Source organism: Pezoporus wallicus, unplaced genomic scaffold (assembly GCF_028554395.1).
Source record: "Pezoporus wallicus isolate ANWC-B61680 ecotype Strahan unplaced genomic scaffold, APGP_CSIRO_Pwel_v1 contig_7099, whole genome shotgun sequence".
Lineage (NCBI taxonomy): Eukaryota > Metazoa > Chordata > Aves > Psittaciformes > Psittacidae > Pezoporus > Pezoporus wallicus.
The window spans coordinates 369341-393243 of NW_026634982.1; the positions used below are offsets into that span (position 1 = coordinate 369341).

General features: G+C 36.7%; 1 protein-coding gene across 1 annotated transcript in view; it reads left to right on the top strand.

The window, feature by feature from the left end:
• The first annotated feature begins 406 nt into the window (after window positions 1–406).
• The window catches only part of THSD7A (thrombospondin type 1 domain containing 7A), a 199460-nt gene continuing 175963 nt past the window's right edge, over window positions 407–23903 (top strand). The window contains exon 1 of the mRNA XM_057401831.1: window positions 407–1193. Coding sequence (XP_057257814.1) covers window positions 1031–1193 — 163 coding nt within the window. The 5' untranslated portion in view covers window positions 407–1030. The remainder of the gene's footprint in view (window positions 1194–23903) is intronic.

The window sequence follows — 23903 nt, forward strand, 5'->3', positions numbered from 1 at the left end:
TGTAAAATGATTGATAACTTGATCTTGAAATTATTTTGAATTACACATTTGACATATATGCATGTATACATGTGTACATACTTGCTGGATAGGAAGGGATGTTATCTTGCATTATATATTACATGCACACTTCATCTGCCACAGAGGTGATGTACTTACACATACATACACGTTACCATATACATATATTCGTCTGTCCTCACAGCAGGTATCTGTATGTTATTACCTGAAACAGATTTGATAAATATGCAAGGCAAGTTAGCAGATATTTTTTATTATTATTTGTTTTTTTTCCCCTGCATTTTCTTCTATTTGCCTAAGGTCTTAATTGTCTATTTAATGCATGTCCTAGCACTTATTTTTATTGTTTACAAAAATGGTTAATGCAGCATACATATTATTATCTGAACTAATGCCTGATGCTCTCTTAATTAATATATATTGTTGTGTTTATATCTGTTCTGGTTGTACAACTTGTGTTTCTGAACTGTGTCTGATGTTGATTTCTTCTTTTCTTCTCAGTATGTATCATTTGGGATATTCCAGGGAGAGACGTGTCTGGGAAGCCAGCCTTTTCCAGTCACTCTCTGTGTTGCAATTACAGCACTGGGCTATTTGTGTTTCTCTTCATCCCTGTTTCTCTGTCTCTCTCACTCTCTCCAGCTGGTGTAAATGACTGCTGCTGCCTCCCAGAGAAAGATAACCTGCTCAGTCAGCTGGAGCCCCCTGCGGACAGCTGTCTTGCTTTTAGCTGATGGAAAACTGCTACTAACTGCTGAATGGAAGAGCGTGGAGCAGCAACCATACTAGGAGCAGTAGCCGCCGCCGCTGCAGCAGCAAGAGCGAGCAAGGACTCTATTGTTCCCTGGCGTTAAACAGTTTTTCCATTTCAACTGCCATGCACAATAGCAGGAGAGAGGTTTCCAGTCCCCTTCTCCCTGGGAAGAAATTCTGAAGAGGGGAATACTGTTTGAAGAAGGTTTCGTGGTCGTGCTGAGGGTTTTGGAGGTGGCAGCAGGCTGCTGGAGGCATGGGGTTGAGCAAGGGGAGCGCTGCTCTCTGCCGTGGTCCAGGGGTTTCCGCCGTGCCAGCCCGGTGCGTGGGAGTTCTTGTGCTGCTGCTGCTGCTGGGAATCTGGGACGCTCGTGCACAAAGTGAATTTCAAACTTCATCGGTGTATTTGTGGAAGACTGGTAAGTAAGGATGCTGCGGTACACAACAGTAGGGTATTTGTCGTTTTGTTGTAAGTAATAACCTTTTTGTGTGCTTTGTGTATGGGAAGAAAGTTAAATCTGAATTACTAATGTTTACTTGCAGGGTTATAGGGAAAAAAGAATTAGGTCATCTTCCAGGTATCCACCAGCCAAGCAAATATGGCAATTAACCCCCCCACATTTGTGACTCTGTGGCTCTGTTACTGGGATTTCTTGTACATTTTCTGTGTCTTCTGAGTTTTTTCATATATATTTTTAGTAGCCTTGTGTTAAATAGCAAAGGTCAGGGCATTAGTGCCTGTCCACAATGGGAAGAAGCGTTTGTTACATAGTCAGCAACGTTAACAGTGCTCTAAAAATACTGACATTTCACAAAGAAAGATGTAATTCAGCATATCTAATCTTTGTGTTCCATGCTGACATGTAATATATTCAGTGTGGTAATGGATGGGGAGATGGGATTGTTAAATTTAGGTTTGTTGCACAGTATATAGGACACGTGAAAGCTAATGATGGATTAGGTGAAATAATCCAAGTGATGCCAGATCTCGTAACTAAAGAGCCAAAGGCAAATAGGCTATGTGGATTCAGCATCACAGTAGGTAGATAATTTCTTCTACTTTGATACTAATGAGTTACGTGTCTGTTTTAAAGATTACATAGTCATAACAGTGGTCCAACCTTAACTTTGTATTAAAAATCAATGGGGAATTTTTTTGTGTCTATTAATATATTACATTAATTCAGCACTTTAGCAGTGGCGAGTATGTGTATTTTAGTTGTCTAATATGGTTTTAGTCCCTTTGTAAGCAGAGTCAAAGTTTCCTTTAGGAAATTTAAAAATTTAAAGCCATTGCATATTTCACACTGGCTTCAGCAGCTGGCTTTCTTCCCTGTGCAGTGCCAGGAATAAAACAATCCAAAAAGTAGTAGTTTTATTTAAAAACTGCTTTAGCCTTAAAGGATAATACATACAGCAGTAAGAGAGAGTGCAAATTGATCATTTGTCTGAAAAACAACTTTAGGACAGTCTCTTTCCTGGATGGAGGGCCCCAGCCTTCTGCCACAGAAGGAGATCAATTTACAATTACAGTGATATCCTGAATTTTTTAAGAGGCTCTATCTATCCAACAGCTCAGGGAGGAGATTAAAAGGAAATTCATTTAAACAAGAAGACAAGCTTTCCAGTAACACTGGAAAAGAGAAATCTGAAGAAGGGAAAATCCTTTGCAACTTTCACTTCTGACTGAAAGATGGGTTGCACTATGACAGTGACTGATTTTCCTTTTTCTTTTGAAGCACTGACAAATTCAAAACGTATTTTTCAGTTTCACTACAGGTTTGTAAATGTTCATCACACACTTAAAAGGAGATAAAATTCGTAAACAGGTTTATGGAAAAGCACAGGGAAAATATAGCATTTTCATGAAACATTTTCCATTTACCCTAAGTTGCTAGGCATCAGTAAACTCTCCAGCTTTTTATTATGTCTTAATTTAACAATTTAACAGATTGTATTTAAAAATGTTAAAATAGTAACATAGGTTGAGAATAATAACAGCTCTAGCTAACTAATACTTACAAACATGCGCTATCATTTTGCTGCGGACTTAACTGTTTTCTTTGGGCAGAGTACATGTGCTCTGAAGTCATGTCAGTTAAGCCAGCAAGAAGGAAACTAGGTTGCCTTTTGTTTTCTTCCCCTTCTCTCCCTTCCTGGCAAAGACCACTCTTAAGAAACTTTTGTTTAGAACAGGTATCTAATTATGTTGCCTGATGAAGAGCTTGTTCTTCATTTCAGCTTTTCTTCTGTGACCTCTCCCCTCTGTCTTGCCTAGGATAAGTATGTTCATGGTACAGTTTTTAATATAACACCAGTGATTTGATGGCAACATGCTGAAAAACAAGTCAGTATGGCTCTTTTCAAATAATGAATGGCAAAATGCAATGAATAAGGTAATGCATCTGTGTTTGGCTTCTGATTGAATCTTCGCACTCTTTCTCAACTGTTTACTGAGTTTTGCTGGTTTTCCTCTCTTTGTGGGAGGTTCTAGGAAGTGAATTAGGGGAATCAGTGGTCAGTGATCTGAAGGAATATCTTGTATGGGGTGTATAAAGTTCAGGTAAATTATCAGAGGAAATAATAAAACTGAAATGAACTCATCCAACTCAAATGGTATTTTGCTTTTTCTTCTGTGAAGGAAACAGGTCGGGAATGTATGGCTGAGAAATCAGCTTGATTATATGCCTTTTGAGACTGGTTATGTCCATTTTTTGAGAAACATGCTATTTTTGTATTGAATTTAGTTGGGTGTCACCTTTTGTAAGTGCTGTTCATGACATGCAAGTGTCTTTTTTATTTCTAAAGATTTTTTAGGTAATATGTCTTGTGAATGCTACCCCATGTCTTCATTGGTTTACGGCATTGTATTTTCTTAAGAATGCCCTTGACAATAACCTGCAGGGGTTATGAGGTTTCAGTTGAGGCATTCTTTGTCCTATAAAGTAAGAATCATGGTATCTGGTACGGTTTATTTATAGGTTGTTTTTTTTTTTTCTTCTTTGGGTGGGAGGGGAGTGCTGGCATTTTGTTTTATAGCATTTAGTTTTTTTGTTGTTCTGGGAACATTCTTCTAATACAAATTCCAACCTATGAAAACCTCTTGGAGGTGAGGACTTTCCCTCTATATGTCTATTACCATCCTCCTGTCTACTACTGTAGAATTTTGAGGTGTTTATAATACTCAGATTAACCATTTGGGGGTTTAATTACATTTGATTCAGCATGGACAGTGTTGTGAACAATCTGCTTTCGGCAGGGAGACAGCTACATGATCTTCAGAGGTCTCTTCTAATCCCCACCATCCTGTGATATGGACACCACCACTAAGTCATTTCTACGTCTCCAACTGAAACTGCTTTGAAGTTTTGGCTTTTGTAACTTTGTTTTGATCTCTTGTGAGAATTTGCTCTTGCATATTTATGCTGCTATTACATGGTGTTTAATGGTCTTTCAGTGTTTGGAAAGGCAATTAGGTGAACAGTTGATAGTTACTGGTTACTAGGTTTCTCGCCAAACACTCTCATTCTGTTCCGTGCAGACTTGGTGTGTGCATTTTTTTCAGATATAAATACACAGCTGGTTTGTTTTGTGTGGTCACTGGGAAGGCCATCTGGTTTCTCTAACATAAACTAAAGCAAGGTCTCCATCTGTGCAGAATACCAGGCTCTTCACAGCAGAGTGATGAAACGGCTGTATTCCTAGAGTTGAATCATTGTGTCTGTTTGAGGTAGAAAACATCAGTTTTTAGGAACTCATAGAGCAACAGTTGTGGTATTAAGGGGTGTGATCCCACTGGTGTGAGGTGGGAACACACTGCTGAGCACTGGACTTCCGAACTTGAAAGAATCTTTGAATTACCTGTTTTGTTCATCAGTAATTGCCCTTCTCTGAGTCCACTGATTCTATTTGCAATGAATAATTGTGTGGTTTGGGTTCTATACACTGAACAGTGAGTTCATGAAATGTTTTGTATTTCATTCATATTCTACCTTAAGTATTATGAAATCTTACTGAATTGTTTCTGTATATGCGCAAAAAAAAAATGTAAAATCTATATGCCACAATTGAGTAAAAACTGCTTGTGTTAACTTTTTAAAATGTAATGTCTCTTACTTTTAAAGTGAAATTTTCATATTCAAGAACACTTCATAATCTTGTTTATACTGCCCACCATAGGCTTTTTCATGTATCTGTAAGTTTTACAGTGAACAGTGTGAGGAATGCTGATTCCTAAATAGAGACTGCTGTACAGTTACCAATCTTCCAAAATAAGAAGATGCATATTTTTCTTGGTCAGACACCATTTCTATACACAACTGACTTAAGTGTAAGCATTTATTGTCACATCAGAATTCTCCTTTACTTCTTTCTACCCTGTGCTTCATTTGTTTTTTGTTTAATCAACCAACACAGTGGTCTGTGATGTGCTCTCAGCGTTGGGTGTAATGTCTGCCTACTGTTACTAATACAATTACTGAAAAGCTGCACAAAATCAGGTTAGGTATAAAGAAGTTCTTACTGTGTTGAGTCACAGGAACAGGTTGCCAAGAAGTGTTAAATTCTCCATCTCTGGCAGTGTTCAGTGTTCAAGGTCATGTTGGACAGAGCCCTGGGCGACGTGGTGTAGTGTGTGGTGTCCCTGCCCATGGTGGAGGGTTTGGAGCTAGGTGATCCTAAGGTCCTTCTCAACTATAACCTTTCTATGATTCAGTGATCAGCAAAGTTCGATCAGACTGTAAAATTGCTTCTTCTGACGGTTTGAAGTAATGCACATTACACTCTCGAAGTGCAATATGTAGCATTGTATTGATATCTCTAGAACAACAAATGTCCTGAGGAAAAATCTGGGAGGCAATGCCTTTACCATCATTATCTCTTTTAAAGACTATTGATCACATCTCAGATAGTATATATCAGTATAGCTCTGCTGAATTATTTGAGCTATCTGCAGTTGTGTGATACCAAGATATCACAGTTGGATGTTTTCCCCTTATTTTTTTTTTAAAAAAGGTAGAACTTGCAATAGATTTTCTGTAAGGAACAGTGCCTTTTTAAAATTAAGGCAAAAAGGTCTTTGTTTCCTGAAGACAATATCTATATTTTTATACATATGTTGTGTCTCAATAGGTGAGAACTTGTCCTTAGATAATAACTTGCTCAACATTTGAGGCAGTGGAGAGTCAGGGGAAAAGTGACAATATGGGTGTAGGAGACATGTGGAAGATCACAGGTCCTCCTAGAGTAGTGGAGGCCAAGAGTGAAACCAGTGTGCCAGGTGGACAGCAGGGCTTTTGCAAGCTCTGCAGCCCAAGAGCTCTCCTTAATCTCTTTCTGAACTTTTTCAGGCAGCAGCATGATCTCTGTGTGATTTTTTTCCTTTTTCATTGTCTTGGGAAGAGGATTGCACAAAGGCCTCCTACTTCCCCTGAAGAGCCTCTGAACAAATGTTTTTGCTATTTCAAGGTGTTGGTGTGGGATCTTGTAACGAAATCATGCTTCTTCAGTGCTTGATATGAATTTGGGTCTTAACCTCCCCTGATTTTTTAGCCTCTTGGTTTCCCATTTACCTGTGGAGTAGAACAAGCACAGCCTCTGCACCATCACATTCTTGTCTGATTTTAGAATTTTTACACATTCCAAGGCCCAAATCTATTTTTAAAAGAGTTTGGTGCCACAAGTGGAATTGGAGACAAGAGGTTTTCCCACACTTCATCTGAAATTCCTCTTCTAACACCTTTGGTAGCTCACAAACATAAAATCACTGAATAAATTGTCCTTATTTTCCCTATGTATGTCTCCAGGACTGTCCTTATTTTCACAGGACTGAGTGTTCCTATCACATTTTAATGCCTTAGGAAGGCAGAAGTCCTTCCTAGGACCATCAGTCCTGAAGGCATTTCAAAATGTGTCTAAATACACACTGACAGGAATGATCACAAGGGAAGATGGAGAGAGAAATTACCTAACTATCTCTCTGCTTAAAGCACTTACCTTTCAGGGGTTGTGTCAGCTTGTTTGTTGAAGCTGTTTCATCATACAGCAGAAAATTCCCCATTTGTTTCAGGGTTTTTTGTGGTGCTTTTTTTTTTTGTTGTGTTTTTTTGTTTTGTTTTTGTTTTCCAAAACCAGAGTAAAGAATTTTTCTCAGTAATCACAACTTGAGACTGGAGACATAAGCCTGCGGCGGTAAATAGAAAACTCCAAATTTTAAAGAGATTATGAAGAAATGATCTGAAGAGGCAGATTAGATGTGGAGACCTAGGGAAAATGCTAAATGAGAAAAGATGTTTGAACTTGAGGCCTGACTCTCAGGAAGAGAATTCACATGCGATGATACAAGAGAGCAATGAGGACCTCTTAAAGCAAAAACAGAGCAGTAGTTGCGGCGTGATGAGCTGGTACCTACACATCTTTGAGGAGGGAGACAGAGAGTTCAAGATCTTTAAACTGTCAATGTAAAAGGTGTTTTTCAGGATTCATCTTTTTGATTCTCAGGTCTTCAGCTACAGAATAAGATATTACTAAAAGCTGCATTTCATTAGCTTTTCAAAGAGTAAAAATGATTGAAGCAAAATGTACTAAAGATGCTTTACTGTTACTTCATTGATGTAAAATATAAATGATCCTCCAGGACTGAACATGGTTAAGTATTGGTTACATATGCCCTGCATACATTCATAGTAATTAGAGTTAGAATTTGTCACTTTTATTGCATTCTGTAATGTGCATCTAAGCAACCACACTGTTTGCTGTCTGTGTCTCAGTTAAATCTGACGTTTATGTAGTCAAATGGGGCTTGTCAATCTGTGACTTGAATAAGGAAATATTAATTTTCATTAGGCATGTTCATCACTCTTGCTCTTTGCCCTCATTTATCAAATATCCTTTCAGGTTTTTTTATTCAACAGAAATTATGTGAGGCAAGTATTAAGTCTTCGATCAATGTAAAATGTTTTTAGTGCACCCTAGCAATAAAACATTTGGCAGAGATGCAGAAAATAGTTGCTTTAAGGAAATTGTTTATAAATGTTTTTTAGTAATCTGTCCTTACTAACAAAAATCAGAGCAAATATTTAAATGTTTGAAGAAAAAAATTGTGCTGCTGAAATCCTTTTTCTTATGTGGTTAGTTTGCCGTAGCTGAAATAAGAAAATAGAAAAAAATGTGGCTGATGTTATAAGCCTCTAGTGAAGATAAACAAGTAGCATGCTCTGGGCTAATGGTTGACTACACTTCTAGGATAGTATTTTGAAGCTGTCAGAAAAGCAGAAAATGGTAGCTGATCATTATGTACTGATGTCTGAGAATGTCTGCATTGTTTTTAGCAAGTGCCCTGAAGTGCGTATGCTGACTGGATCAACTGAATCCCTGACCTTACAGGGATGCTGGGATAAGAGAATATTACAAAAGCTATGGGTTGTTTTGTTCTGTGTAGGCTGGCTGCCCCAGTGTTGGATTAATTCTATTTATTAGTCTCTTATAGACAAGTTTAACTTTACAGTTCCCAACTCTACTTGGTGTTGATGTCTGCTTTCATTATGTTCATTGTCCTGGGTTCAGCAGTAGCAGTCATTTTTCTCTTTCTTAGTAGCTGGTGCAGTGCTGTGTTTTTGACTTTTGGCCCGGGAACAGCACTGATAACACCGATGTTTTTAGTTGCTGCTCAGTAATGTTTACTCTGACCAAGGACTTTCTGAGCCTCATGCTCTGCCAGGAAGGAGGGGAAGCCAGGAGGAAGCAGAGACAGGACACATGACCCAAACTAACCAAAGAGGTATTCCATACCACAGCACATCATGCCCACTATATAAACTGGGGGCAGTTACCCATAAGGGTGAGATCACTGCTGGGGTCAGGCTGGGTATCGGTCGGTGGGTGGTGAGCAGTTGTATTCACTTCCCTTGTTATTTCTCTTGTCATTATAATTATTATTGGTGGTAGCAGTAGTGATTTGTGTTATACCTTAGTTACTGGACTGTTCTTGTCTCAACCCGTAGGAGTTACATTCTTTCGATTCTCCTCCCTACCCCTCTGGGAGGGGGGGGGGGGAGGAAGGGGGGGGGAGGAGGGGGGGGGGGGGGGAGTGAGAGAGCAGCTGCGTGGTTCTGAGTTACTGACTGGGCTTAAACCACAACATTCATCCACTCAGTTGTTCAGATCTGAGAAGTTTGTGTTTTAGTTATGTAACTCCATATTTAACAGGAAGCCCCATTCACGTAATATATAGGCTAGTATTCCCAAAGGCAATTTATAATCTATATTTTGAGGTAAAATTTGCACATGATGTATTGCCCATTAAACTATGTATTGTGGCTGAGAAAGTAATTTCTGAGGTTTAGGGTGACACATATGTTTATTCTGTTTATTGAAGGTTCTTTCCTGTATTCACAACTTTCTTCATTAAATGTGTTGGGTTTTTTGGTTGTTTGTTTTTGTTGTTTTGTTTGTTTTTTCTTGTGTTCCTCTGTGGTTTGTTTTGTGTCCACAAACAAGTTTTCTTCATGCATTGGGACTGGGAGATCCTTTTCTGGATGTATGTCCGGACAAAATCTTGATTTCTCTTTCTTAGACTAGTGAAGCTGAAAAAACCCCCATGGTTTGTTCCTTAGGTGGGTAAAGATACATTTAAATTCAGACTGATAGAAGTTGAACATCCGGTTATTTCGTGTGGAGCCTCAGAGGAGGCAATGGGCTGGCAGAGCCTACAGTTGGAGACCGCAGTAGTATTAACTTCTATTTATGGATTTCTTGCTTCTTTTTATGTCTATTTCTGTCTACTGAGGCAGACAAAATATATAGAGTTACTAAAATAATGGAAGAATTGGAAGATAAGCATATCTAGAAACCCTTAAAAATTCACATTGTTTGGTAAAAGTTTTCATAAATTATCACAATTAAAATAACTACTGTATTGGATATTAAATCTCAAACCGAAGTCAGTGTAAGCAGTTTTGCTACCACTAGTACAAATTAATCTTCCCTAGATCTTCCTTATTTAATACTTTTTACATATGAATGTTGTATAGTGCTAAACATATCAGTGTCTGGGATTTCACACAAAATCCAATAGACATTTATTGTAGCAATCAGCATGTTCTCAGCATTAATTAGCACTGTGCATTTTAGCGCAGCTGACACTTCTGGGAAGTTGTCAGTATCCCACAATAGCTGGGTTGTTTGTTTTTTTTTTTTTTTAAATTCCCTTTATTTTGAGAGCATTCCCAGGTTATTTTGGTGGTTTTATGTGTGGGGGATAGACAAGAAAAATCTGGTGTATTTGCATGGATTCAGGGAAGGAATGGCATTAGATACAGCACTTATTAACTGGCCCAAGTGGAGGTTTCTTGTGTGATCACTGGTGGTCGGTGTTGCTGGGAACACAGCAAGCTTTCCAATGTCCAGATACCATGACGAATTTTGCATAGGTATTTTGAGACGGGGAGAGAGATAATAAGTAACAGTTTTGTGTAGACTGTTTATATTGCCTAAAGTGAGTTTGAGGGTATTAATTGGAAATTGTTTCTGATGTAATGAGAGATACTTAAACATTTTAAAGATTGATGATATCTGCTAATCCAATGAGAAATTTCTTAATGAGATACATTATTACTTTCCACCTTCTGTATTATGCAAAATGAAATGCTTATATTAGCAAACAGTAAAATTGCTCCCCTTTTGTGTGCTTGGGAATAGCTATTTTACCACTAAGCCATTAGAGAACAGAGAGAGATTGTTTTATAATGACTTTTGGTTGTACAGTGCCTAGCACAATTGAATTCTCTTCACTTGCTGCTGTTCTTCTGTACTACAGCTTTATACAAAATGACATAATTCAGAAGTGTTAAAGATGCTGTTTACAAAGATAGATTATTAATGTTCTAAAAGAGCATTCAAATAATTCCAAATGCCAAAAAATAGTTGAAATAGCTGGTATAAAGGTGCTGTACTAGTTGATAATACACGAGAAAATTATTTTCATAGGAAAACAGTATTATGAAAAAACTTGGAAGCAGGATAGTCTGTGTAATAATTTCAGAATGCATTGTTGAGAGAAACCGTCTTCAGTAGTAAGACAGTTTTAAATGTTACGTAGCATTTCCACATTTACAGATTTGGCACTCATCCCTTCTTCTGTTTGCATGTAGCAAAATTCTTGTTTTGAATTTTGATATGAATGAGCTTGATTATCCTAAAAGATCACTTGTGTTGTGTAAAGTTTTGCTTGTTTTGCAGTTTTCTACTGATGGGTTGAATCAAGTGTACATTGTGATGAGGTTTGTCCCATTTTACTCTGCTTTACTTGATTTTCATGTGATTTTTTTTTTTATTGTCAAAATAATGCCTGAATTGGGGAAAGAGGTGAAAGAAGACGGTAAAAGCCGTTGCAGTAACATGCTGATGTAGTTACATCTTGCAACAGGGAACATCAAGCTTTTTTTTTTTTTTTTTATATGCCATTATAAACTAGTAAAGAGGCTGGATCTTGACTTCAGTGTCAGCTCTACAAGCAACGTACAATCCCCAAGAAACTAATCTTTGACACACTTGTAATACCATATAGAAGTAAAACTGGATGTCATAGAAGATTAGGACATTTTGGAAACAGGAAGAAGTTAACATGAGTGGAGAGTACAAATATGAAAAGCATGGGGCAAGCAAACAGCAATTTTCTGTCAAATACGTGTTTAAAATTGATTTTTAACTAACATGAGTTTTCTAATGAAACTGTCTGGAAGCTGGTTTTGTATGACATTTCCAACCATACATACACCTGTTTGTGTATCCTTGCATGTGTAGTATATATCTGATGGTCTGAAGACATTACTGAACAAAGCTGTATGGATCTAATGGCATTACCTTGTAAAATACGCATAACAGAAGATTACCTAGGTCTTCAGTATCAGACTAAAATAGTAGTACAGCTTCAATTTGTGGGCAAAACTAATAACAGAAGTGTATCTTTTTTATATACCACTAACTTATTTTAAGAAATTCCAGTTTCACTTCTGATGCTTAGTTTGCTGTTTTTAAGATGCATAACTGAAGGCTGTCATTGAAATAACTTTTTTTTTTAACTCTGAGTTAAATTCACAGTCAGTGTTGTTTTCTAGACAGCAGCATTGGAAAGACCAGTTCATTCCTGTAATTTATGCTTGGTGCCATGAGGAAGATAATGAAAGGAAGAGGAGGGACAGTGATAAAGCAGCCCAGCATACAAGGAAGACTTGTGGTCTTTAACTTGACATGGATGAATGACTTGTAGCTCTCTATATTTCAAATGGATATATGAATGTCAACAGCTTAGGAATAGTTCGTGCACTTGAACCATAAAGCTAGGAAATTCAAGTTATTTTCTAGACTATACTTCCATATTGTTATAGGAAACTGCAGGAGAAGTCTGTAGTCTGTGCTGCACAAAGGTGAGTTCTCTGAAAAGTGCATACTCTGACAGGTTTGTATAGGTGATTCAGAAATTTACTAGTGATAAATATTTCATTTCCCCCCTCTGTGTTTAATATACTTTAGGAGTTTTGTGGCATAAATTAAAATTAGTATATGTTCTGATTGTAATAGAGTCTTGACTCTTTTGTCATAGCACAGATTTAAGCTATTTTATCAGATGTAATACCACCATTGCATGTGATGAAAGTAACTCTACATTTATGATTTTGCTGTAAGTGTGTAAGACAGCTTGTTTTTGTGATAGCATCATTTTTGTCTTACTCTAGCTCTGCAAGAAGTTGCTTTTATTGCCCTGGAGACATTGTGTAGTAGATACCTTCCCTTAACAACCCCTGAATTTGCAAGATTACATGCTTCGTAGTTTCTCCTGAACACTGTACTGCTTAGTTTCTGTCATATCACAGAAGTAATTGCCTTTAAGGTTCAGGTTCCAAAACCAAAGCTAAAATTGGGTAGTAAAGATTTTACCTTTTGGGTGCAGAAGTAGGTTTTCCAAAGTATGTTTTTCTGAGGCTACGCGTGTAAAGGGGCATTGCTGATCAGAAATGAAGTAACAGTTCAGTGAACTAAAAATTAGTACCATGCAAACAAAAAAGAGCCTTTCAAAATGGCAAAATCTGTTGCTTAAATGATGTCAGCACTCTCATTTAAGAAATAGAAGTGTGTTCATGTTGATAAGAACTCTTTCATGTTGTTATTAGATTAGAAAAAGATGAATCACTGAACCTGTGTCTCAGTAAATTATGTAGTATTACTGTTCATATGTAGATGCTAGTTTGAGTGCAAGCCATTCTAAGAAAGGTGATAGATAATTTGCTTCTAAAGCAGTTTGTTTCTCGTACAAAGGTTGTATATACTTCTTCTGAAATAATAACCTTGCTGGTGTTCATCTAATTTGCTGCAGTTGCTTATAAAGGAGGAGTTCATTTGAAATAGTAATGTTGCTTTTGGTTTTGATTTTTTAAAGTAAAGATGAAGAAGGCTCCCTAAAGATAGAAACTCATTAAGAAAGCCAAGGGCTTTTTGGAGACTACATTCTGTTCAGGGGGGTTTTTTGTTCCCCACTTTGTATGTCTCAGAGCACACTGCAGCTTCTAATGAAAAAATAATGCAGTTCATTAATCTGGAAAAACTTCTGAAAGTAGCTACATTCTCACAGTATTCTGGGAATTAGTTTGAACATAATTGGTTGGATGTCAATATTAAAAAGCATTCTAATGAAAAAGGAAATGCTTGAACTATGATAGTTTCTGCTTCTGATGAAAAACTTAATGAGGCTGAATAATTACCCCTTCTCTCTTCTTTTTTCCCAATCTGCCATGTCTTTCCTAAGCTCGGTTTTACATTTATTGTAAATATTTTAAGCAGCAGGATTTCTGTTGGTGTAATTGAAAGACTACACTATTGTCTGTGTGTCACACTATTTTACAGCTAGTTTGCCTTTTTTCTGTAATCTTTTTTCCCCTCATGACTGGATTACTCAAGAAGAGTACTTGTCAGTTGTTGTGCCCCTCAGCTATCACTTAGCTGAACTGCAGTTAGTGAACTCTAATCTTTCTTGATAAATCAACCTATTACTGTTGTGTCAAGCGGCACAGTAGCTGTCATTTGCATAACACTCTAGTTGGTTTAATGTGACTTACTCTTCCAACTTCGGGTTGAGAATTACTTCTTTCTGAGGTGTGATCATTGCCCAAATACATACACTTTCCAGCTACTGAGTTAACTGTTAATCATTCATATAATAAAGGTAGGAAGCACATGGAAGTTGGGATTTTCATGGTAGCCTATTTTAAGAAAAAAAGCCTCAAAAAACCTAAACAACATTCACGCAAACAGATAAACTACAAACCCACATTGTTTCAGTAGAGGGCCTTATATTCTGATAACTATGTTGTCACAGAGTGAAATAGTATCAGTTTGGTATGATGCACAGTTTTCTTAAATGTTTTAAATTCTAAGTGAATTAGAAATAGATGAGAAATTAAATATTCAGACAAATTCTTTAAAACACAGTAAGTTTTTTGTATATACAGAGGTTTTAAGGAGTTTTCAAATCTATCTATGGGTCCTTCTTTCTTTCATTTTGCTTTATTTGGTAGAGATAGTTCAGGTCCCCATACAAACTTCTCATACAGCTCTTCATATCCTAGCCCTTTTCTGCCTCTGTGGGCTGATGGATCTTGTACGAGGTGTTTGTCCCCATGACATAGATCTGTATTAGCTGTCTGTTGAATAACTGCTCAGTATTGTGGTGAAGAAATGTGCTGTTACTGCCATAGGCAGTAAGAAACAGTGCAGCAAGAAGCAGTGGTTCACCTTTTTGTGATGTTGTATTAACGCACTTCCAAAGAGAAAAAAACAGACACGGAGACAGTGTTATATATCTTGTACTGTTAACACCTAACAATTTTTGTCAAAGATGAATTAAGATTTGTTAATGATATTCTAATTTTTTAATGATATTCTAATCTGTAAATTATGAATCCTGAATATCAGTCACACCATGATGGTAAAACAGAACTTGATTTTAATATTCAGCTGCACTCCATAGAGACATTTGGTGTTTCAGAAGTCATTTAGTGCTGTTTCTTTAGAACCTGAAGCCTCAAAGATGACGTGTAATGCTAGATTAGGAAATTGATAAAGCCATCAGTGGTTTGCTGTGCTTGACTTTCCAGATTACAAGCCACTTTAGCACATACTGATCTCATGATATCATCAGATATGTGGTATCAAGAGATCACACCTTTTTCCTCACTTCAGAAGAAGGTGAGAAACTTTAATTGTAAACTTTATAAGCAAAATATGACACACATCTACACAATCTCTTAACAGGAATTTCTGTCTTTTTCATAATTCCATTTCATTTAATAATTATGTGTTTTCCCATTTTACCATGGTCAAGAGAGAGGCAAATCTGAATCTTTCTATCAGGACATTTAGTGTAAATGTATTCTCTCACTATGCAGATTGTAGGAACAGTGTATTTCTGTGGGATTTTCTCCACTGTGAATATAAAATTTCTGGGTTCAACTTTATATGCATTCAGCTCCTATAACTTCAATGCCATGAATAAAGGTTACACTTCAACAAGTGCTTAACATCAGTTATGGAACATAAGAATAATGAGGTAGAAAAACCAGCAGTATTTTCCCTCAGCATAATATTTAGGTGTTTACAGAGAAGATACTTAACTAGTATTTTTTATTTTAACTAGAAAATGAAGGCTTGAGATTAAAAGTATAGAAATGTAACTTCATGTTTATTGGATAAAAAGGGTGAAATACTTCCCCTGACACATTCCTGGATGAGTTTGTAGCTATTTAAATTTGTATTTTATGCTAAAATTTAATCTTTAATGTGTTTTGATCTTATTTCCTTTTCAGGAGGTTCTTAGATATTAGGTAGATTAGCCTTTATGCTTTAGTTAAGGAATAACACCTAATCCCTTGAATTAAGTGGAATAGGAAGCAGAAGATGAAGTTGAGCTGGGTGGTGCTTCATTTTATCTTGTTTTGGAAGGATTTTTAGAAAAGGCTACATCTGTATCCTTCAGAAATAGGCTGCCTGTTAGAATTGATTCTGAGCATAATACCAGTGTAGTTTTAACAAGCAGACCTGGCAATACCGACATGTGAGTTTTGGATTAATATAAGTCATTTTGGAATCCTTTAATTTTTCAGTTGTAATGAAGGATGCATTCTTTGAGCGACAGGGAAATTTTAATGCGGGTTTTTATTAGTTCCTATAATTACTACACATTTGTATTTGATGGTTCAGGATCTTGTTTAGGAGTCGGGTTTATGTGCACAATCCATTTCTGTATCCTCTTTGCATTCACCAAGACCATTAATTTCTATTGAATTGAAGTAGTGAATGCCGTTTACTTGTGTAGTTCTTGCCCCTTCTAAGGTCCTTTGGTTATGTGGGAAAAAGAATTTAAATTTCAGTGCAATACACACACAAAAAAATTTTCTCTTTGTGGTAGCAAAGGAGTCTCCATCTCTGGTAGATAAGTACCCTTGGCTTGGCTGTTGGCAATGATTTTTTGTTTAAACAAGCTTTTCATTGCTGTTCCATTTTCAAAGCAGAGAATGTCAAGTTTGTTCAAAAATAACTGGTCTCAAGAATTTTCAAACTCAGAATATATTGTTGTAAACGTGCTGAATGGAAAAGCTTTCAAACTGACATTGTGAGAGGTAATTCAGTCTGGTTCCAAGCTTTTATTTTTATCTGCCTTGATAGAAGTGTATCAATCATCAGTGGTGGTAAAGATAAGGAAATTGATCCTAACAGTACAAAAGCAGTGCCCAGCTTAATTTTAAAGGTCATGCATGTGAAATGCTTTTTGATGAATTAGTAATCAAGTGATCTTTTTTTGATAACTTTTCTTGGTCTTTATTTTTGTGGAGTTTTAAGATATTTTTACTCTTCCAATATAGTATTCTTATGTAGGTTTTCAGTACAATGTGGGAAGCTAAACAATCTTTCTACTGCAGGGATAGAGGGTTGATTAAAATATAAAACGAATGTATGCCATTCTTTTGTCTCTAAGACCGCCTGCAGTTTCAGTGTCATCCATCTACTGACAGTCGCTAGGAGACATTTTTATACTTTGTTTGCAAACAAGAAATCGGGCAAGGCATTTTGAAATGCAGTTATTTCTTCTTGGGCCAGTGCAATCAAGAGTTTCTTATTTCGCAAATTATTAGAGTCTATTTTGTTGCTACTGATGTCCTTGTAAGAGCACATTTCACCACCATGACTGGGTGCTTCTGCGTTTTAGAATATTTTTAAACACTTTGTGGTCATTAAGTATACGTAGGCTCTTAGAAATACCTATGTTGTTATACTGATACTATAGAATTGCTTACTGTAGCTTTCATTATTGAAGGATTTTCTCTTTCTCACTGTCAGGATTTCTGACATCCTGCCAGATTATTGTAGCTTAGCAGATGGCCTTAGACTCGATCTTTAATCGCTGAACTCAAACTGAAGGGTTCATTCTTAGCTGTGGACTAATAGTGGGACAGATGGATTCACCCTGGTCAGTGAAGTTGCTATATAGAGCACTCTCTGGAGCAGTAAATGTTGCTGTGAAATACAGCTAGCATCGCTGTCATTTTGGATTGTTGTGCTTCAGTTTTAATGTAATTTAAGTCACTCATTTTTTAAATAAAAACCAAACCAGTTTTATTCCACTTGTTACAAAAAGTCCTTTACAATTTTAAAGAGAAGCTCAACTAATTTCTAGTTAACCTCTAATGTAAGAAAAGGTTAACACCTGAAAACAAATAAGGAAACAGAAATGTAGGTAACCGATTTCAACTTAGTTACCTATTGTGTAGCATTTTTATTGCTTGTAGATAACTATTTTTTATGAACATTAAAGACTGTTTAAAAATGCATTCTTGAAAGTTGACTGTCACAAAATTATTTAAAAAATCAATTCTTTCTGCATGTTAAGTTCTTAAGTGCAAAAGAGATTTGTTTAGCTTTTCATTTTTTTTGAGAAGCATATGTTACAGCTGTCAATAAAATGGTTGTTTATAAGTGAAACCCACAGTACTATTAATACCGCTTTATTGGCATGTTGTTTTCATACAATATGTTCTCTTCATGTCAGAGTACTCTGCCATTAATTCAGTGGGTTTTGTGACAGGTTGTTATAACTGCATTTCAGAATATAGAGATAAAATCATGATCTCTATAAATATATATATCTGTCAACCAGAGCTCTCTGCTTCTTTTAAACTCAGAGTAACCTTTCTTCATGCCAGTTTTTTAGAAGTTCACATTTTGTGCTTTGTTAGAAACAAAATTTCTAGGAAACGGAGAAAAACTTAACATTTTACTGATCAAACCTGTACTTTTCTGAATGTTTCATTTTTAATACTGTGATACTTTCAAGTATGAGCCTTAATTTCATCAGCAGAGATTCTGAGTTTAAATCAGCAGGGGAAAAAAAAAAGCCCCTTATTTTGTCAACTTTTGTGTATCCTGAAGTAATGTATCTTTCTTCAAAGTTTCTGCTGTTGTTTGTTTCCCAGAGGAGAATGATGACTGGCTATCCCTGCTTAAAATGATACTCTTGACCCACTCCTGGCATTTAGAAATAATACTCTTTTTTTGTAATGAAAAATAAAAAGTAATTAAGTGATTCTAAACATAATCTTAAATGTGAAATGCAGCATTGACATGAGCCTTTATTTCTGTTATTTTGGGCAATCTTTCCTAAGCAAGGATTTATTAATGGTAAATAATCTTGCTTCGCTTAAATGTGACTATCAAATGGTATAGTTAGACCTTAGTATCAGAGGTGAGAGGTCATGCTAGCAATAAAGCTGACTACTTTAGAGCAAAGTAGACTAATTATTGGTGATGAAGTGCACTAATTATTAGTAATGGTTGGATTTTAACTCCTTTTTTTCTTCTCCCTAAGTATGGTGTTTTGGATATTTAGTGTTTTGAACTGCGTTAAAAAAATACGCCATATGGTGTAGCTTGTCTTTCCTGACTGGATGTAACACCAGCTGTTACTTTGGAGATTCCTGAGTAGACAGAGTAGATTTCATCTGTAAGTGCTGGGGCATTCACTTTCACATGCATTTTCATCATGGATTGTCTGAAAATTAGATGATGATTTATATGAAAATATGAAAGGGATCTGAGTATGGATATTGCTTAAAAGCAAGTGCAGTTTCAGTTAGCAGTTAAAAACTTTATATGCAAGATACAAGCAGAGCATAATGTGGCTTATTTGTAAAGCAGAGACTTTTATTTTGCGAAGTTGCACATGTAGAAGTAATTAATGGTATTTCTTAAAAAAATGATAACTTCTATGGAGTCAGCTTTTATGTATCTCATTTCAGTGTAATATAAATGACTACACTGAATAAACATTTCATTCTTGAATTCTCATTTATGGGGATTTTTAGAGTTACTGAACTGGTTTTATTTCATTAAAATAATGAATTAATGTTTTTTTCAATCATACAAACACTTGGTTATAACAAAAGTTAAAAGGTTTTTCTTAACATGTATGAGTTTGAAAGTAACTGGATTAACATAGCCATGAAATAGTTTTCTGTATCAGAGATTGGATAGTATTCGTATTTATTTATTTAAAATTTCCAGTAAATATTTCTTCTATTGCATCTTGCTTATTGTGAAAGCAGAGTCAGCAGAACTGACCAGTGATTTTGGAGTGCTGGGAAGAGGAGAGCGTTCCCAGAGGGACCACAAGAGCACCCAGAATCATCTGATGCAAAAGTTCAAGTCCAGGGTTAAAGGAAAGTGTTTGTACTCTCAAGTTCTAGCATATAGGATGGTGTTTATAGTACTGTGGAAAAGACTATATTCTATGTCATCAGCTTATTAGATTCCTTCTGTTCTCCCAAACTGCTGGATGAGAGCCCTTCTTCCCTTCAGGTGTTTATGTAGTGGCCTTTGCTGTAGCTGCCTTACAGGGACATGCAAGTTCCTCAGCTGCTCTGCATCCACTGTAGGATGGGTGAATGTTTTCTCACATTCATAGTGATTCTAGTTGGATGGGTTATTGATGAAATTACAGGTCAAATCTGATGACAGTTTAATACAGTACCTGATAACTGAACTGTGTGACCTTTGCTGCAATTGATGTTGGCCTTTCTCCCTGTTAAGTGACCACCTAATTTAGCCAACTTATAGGAAGTACTGTGATTGCTGAATAAACTGTCTTGGACAAAGATATCCACCATTCATCTTGAAAAGGTTGAGTGGGCACTAGTAATCAGAAAAGGTCAAGGAGCCTAGTTTAATATTGTTTAAATTTAGTGCTGTTTCTCAGAACTAAATGTACACGATGTAACCAAGTGTCCAACTCCGGTACTGCTTACGCTGGTGAAAGGCGAACCAGTGGTATAGAAGGCTGTTTTAAGAGTGTCACCCAGACTGTAAGTCTGTAAGTGATAAATAGAACAAAAGAAAAGTTTTATGTTTTCCTTCGATTTTTACAGTTGTGTAGTTATTTAGTTTTATCATAGAGCTGTATGGGATCTTTAATATGCATGCATTTAGTATTTCCAAGAAGCAGACTCAAATGGTTATCTATAGGGAAAACTGTTAGATATTGATCAGTTAAAATGGGATACTTAATTTATACAGGATATCTTTCTAAGAGTTCCTGCCGTTGCAGAACTCATTGCATTCAAATGACCGTAACTACCACGTTTATGCTGAAGCACAAAACAATCAGAGAGAAATGAAGAGCAATTGATCTGCATGTTTTTCTTCAACATATATTGATTTAATCCATGAAGATTATTTTCTGTTTGATAATCTTGATTTTAGCAGGAGATGAACACATTTTTGTTCTCTCCTGCTTTCACTGTTGACCTGATCACATTGGTGCACTATTTGTGATGTATTTGTGCGTACAGAGTGCACAGGAATTTACTGTTTACTTAGAATATCATATGGGATGAGCTTTATGTCTAAGTACTAACCATGGCTGTTATGATTTTTGGTAGGTTAGCACAGTGACACTACCATTTACATGAATGAGTTGTTTCAGAGTTTTATGAGACACCTAGGCTGTCCTAACACGAGTGTATTCACAACTGTTCAATCTAGACACCCAAGTTAACTTGCTAGTTCCTTTGGAAGTTAGTCTGTTTGAACTGTAACTGGGGATGTTGAATTACTTCAAATCATTTAGGTAATCTAATGAGCACGTATCAATTTATTTTTTTTTATTAATTAGGTGAAGATCTGTGTGTGGGTGGAGCCATGCATTTCACTCTTAAGAGGGAAGTAGCAGTATGTTTGTTGACGTAAACCAGCAATTTAACAAAGCTGGTAGTAAATGTGACAGTTGTGTAACAAGGTTCAATGGTGAGGTAAGCTTGTTTATTTACTGAGTAGAAGACAGCATCAGACAAAACTGTCAGGGAAGCCCTCCCATTGAGTCCTGAGGATCAGAAAGAACCCTCTTGAATTCTGCATTCCTCAGAGAGGGAGAATACATGGGAAGAGGGAAGAAGACTCGGTCACAGACTTGGTCAACAAACAGTTTATTTCTACAGGAATATATATATGCCCAATCAATCCCTTATATCTCTTAGCAAAGATTTCAAAGTTTATCATGCTATGTGTAACTCGCCAAGAATCTGTTGTGGCAAGGAATCTCTCAATCTTGAGGAGTAACCTTGAGAGAGGTGTCCGTACTCAAGGGGAGATGCTGGTGTACAGCCTACTGCTGTGCAGAACAGCTCAACAGGCCCTGGGCTATCCGTTATTTATGGAGTAAGATAATTGACTCATAGTCATATTTTCCTACCGACTACAGAAGATATTTTCTTCTTGGCTTGTGTACTTGACCAGTACTATGGTTAGAGGATTGCATTGCTTAGAATTGGTGTTGGCTATTGTTTTATTGTGTATTGGTGGTTATTGTTTAAGCAGAGTTACAGGAAATAAAGGTCAGTTTGTGGGGCAGGAGAAGCACACTGTGACAGTTTCTCAGCATTGATGCACTGTTGCAGAGAAGGGCTATACTTACATAGCTGAGAGATTTAAGTCTTTTTTGGATTGTCCTAAACTGACCTTTATTGACCCTGCAAATAGAAATATAGCCACCTCAATTTCTTGTCCTTATTTTGGCCAATGATGAGACAGAAATACATGACACTTTAGTCTGTTAGCATGTTTTACTTTTACCTTTACTCATTGCATAGGACTGTAGTAATCATTCCAGTGTGTCTACTCACGTGTGTATACATATGTGTTTGTTTACCCAGTGCGCAGTGTGACTTGATTGTAGTTTCATTATGAGCTTGTTAACAGCTAGGTTAAAAAGAGTGTGTAGTCTGGTTGTTAATTAGCTCCCATCAGTAAAATTATTAGCTCAGTAGGTCAGAATTACTCCTGCCAAGTGAAAGCTTCGATAATCAGTACTGTATTTGGGTCAGAGACCAATCTGGTCATAAATACTGTGATTGCTTGGGACTGGAAGGCACAGGGCCAGAGTAAGCAGCATCACAAAGCTGGTGATGTAGGATTCCTTCTCTATCACTGATAAAACTAGATGCTGGACATTAGTAGTAGGGTTTCTTTTTAAGTTATTGCTGACACTATGAAATATTGTCCATTGTCAGTAATAATGTTCAAGCATCAGACAGCAGCTTGCATAATGAATTGTCACCACAGGAGATGTATGAATGGAGATGTGTTTTTTTTTTCTTTCAAAATACTGAGCTAATAAGGATCCTATCACAGGAGATAGTAGTTAACAGTTTAAATGCTAGAAATAGATTAGTTAACTTGGGAGCTGCATTCATGCTTAATTCAAATGGAAATAATCTATTACATTACACTTCTGTGTTCTGAATCTGCACAGGGCATCTTGAATGATGAGGTGTATTTTGCGAAGAAAGTTAACAAGACTGAGAAACTGTCATACTGATTTGTCTTTTAAATGTCTGTTTATGCAGTTCACCTGAAAGGACAGAAATAATATTAGTCTGGGGACAGCTGATATCTTAGAAAATCGGTCAGGAACTTTCCTACTTTATAAAGGACAGCTATAGTATTGTTCCATTCCTTAGAGCTGTGTGAAAAGATCTTGGCTCCAAAGAAGAACCGCTGTCATACATAATATTGGCTATGAGAATGATTAAAGGTCTGGAGCATCTCTCTCATCCGAGGAAAGGCTGGGGGAGCTGGGCCTCTTCAGCCTAGAGAAGAGAAGGCTTGGGAGGGATCTGATCAGTGTGCGTAAGTGTCTGAAGAGATGGTGTCTAGAGACTGGGGCCAGGCAGTAGGATAAAAGGTAGCTGTCAGAAAATAAAACACAGGAAGTTCCACCTGAACATGAAGAACTTCTTTACTGTGAGGTAAAGTAATAAAAAAATACTGGAATGTGTTGCCCAGAGAGGTTGTGGAGTCTCTTTCCCTGGACATATTCAAGAGCCGTCTCACATAATCCTAAGTAATGTGCTCTGAGTGACCCTGCTTGAGCAGGGAGGTTGGACAACCTGACCTCTGGTGGTCCCTTCCAACCTCAATCATTCTGTGATTCTGTAATCTATCATTTCCATCAAGGTTTTTTTCTTTTTCAACATCACATGTGTACTCACAGGAGAACTGTAGGACATCTACTGTGATAACCTGAAGCAAAAAGATACAGTTCCCTTTCCTACAGGGAAAGAAATTGTGAGCCAAGTTGCATGGTAGGAAATGTTAATAGTAGTTTTCTGGAAAGCAAAAGCATGTGCTAGGTACAAGTAGGTAATTCAAGCAAATACTTCCCTGTCAAAAATGCACTGGTTCATTTTTTTTTAATTAAAAAATGAACTAGTATTTTCCAATGTTAAAAATAATACTACATATTTATTAAAATATGCTTCTAATGAACCTGTCTGCCTATCTTCTGTTTATTACACTAGACCAGAAATTTTAAAGGTGATGTGACTTCCAAATTTTTCCTGTTGCTGCTCATAGGTGAGACACCCTACTGCTTGTATATCAGTGCAACAGCACAGTTTTATTTTGAAAACAGAAAATTTTTATTGCATCTATTATTACTCACTTTAGGAGAATAATATTTCTGTATACTCATTTTTATCCCTCTGGCACTCTGTATAGAATTGCATGCAATTCAGTTTTCTATTAGTTGCTTT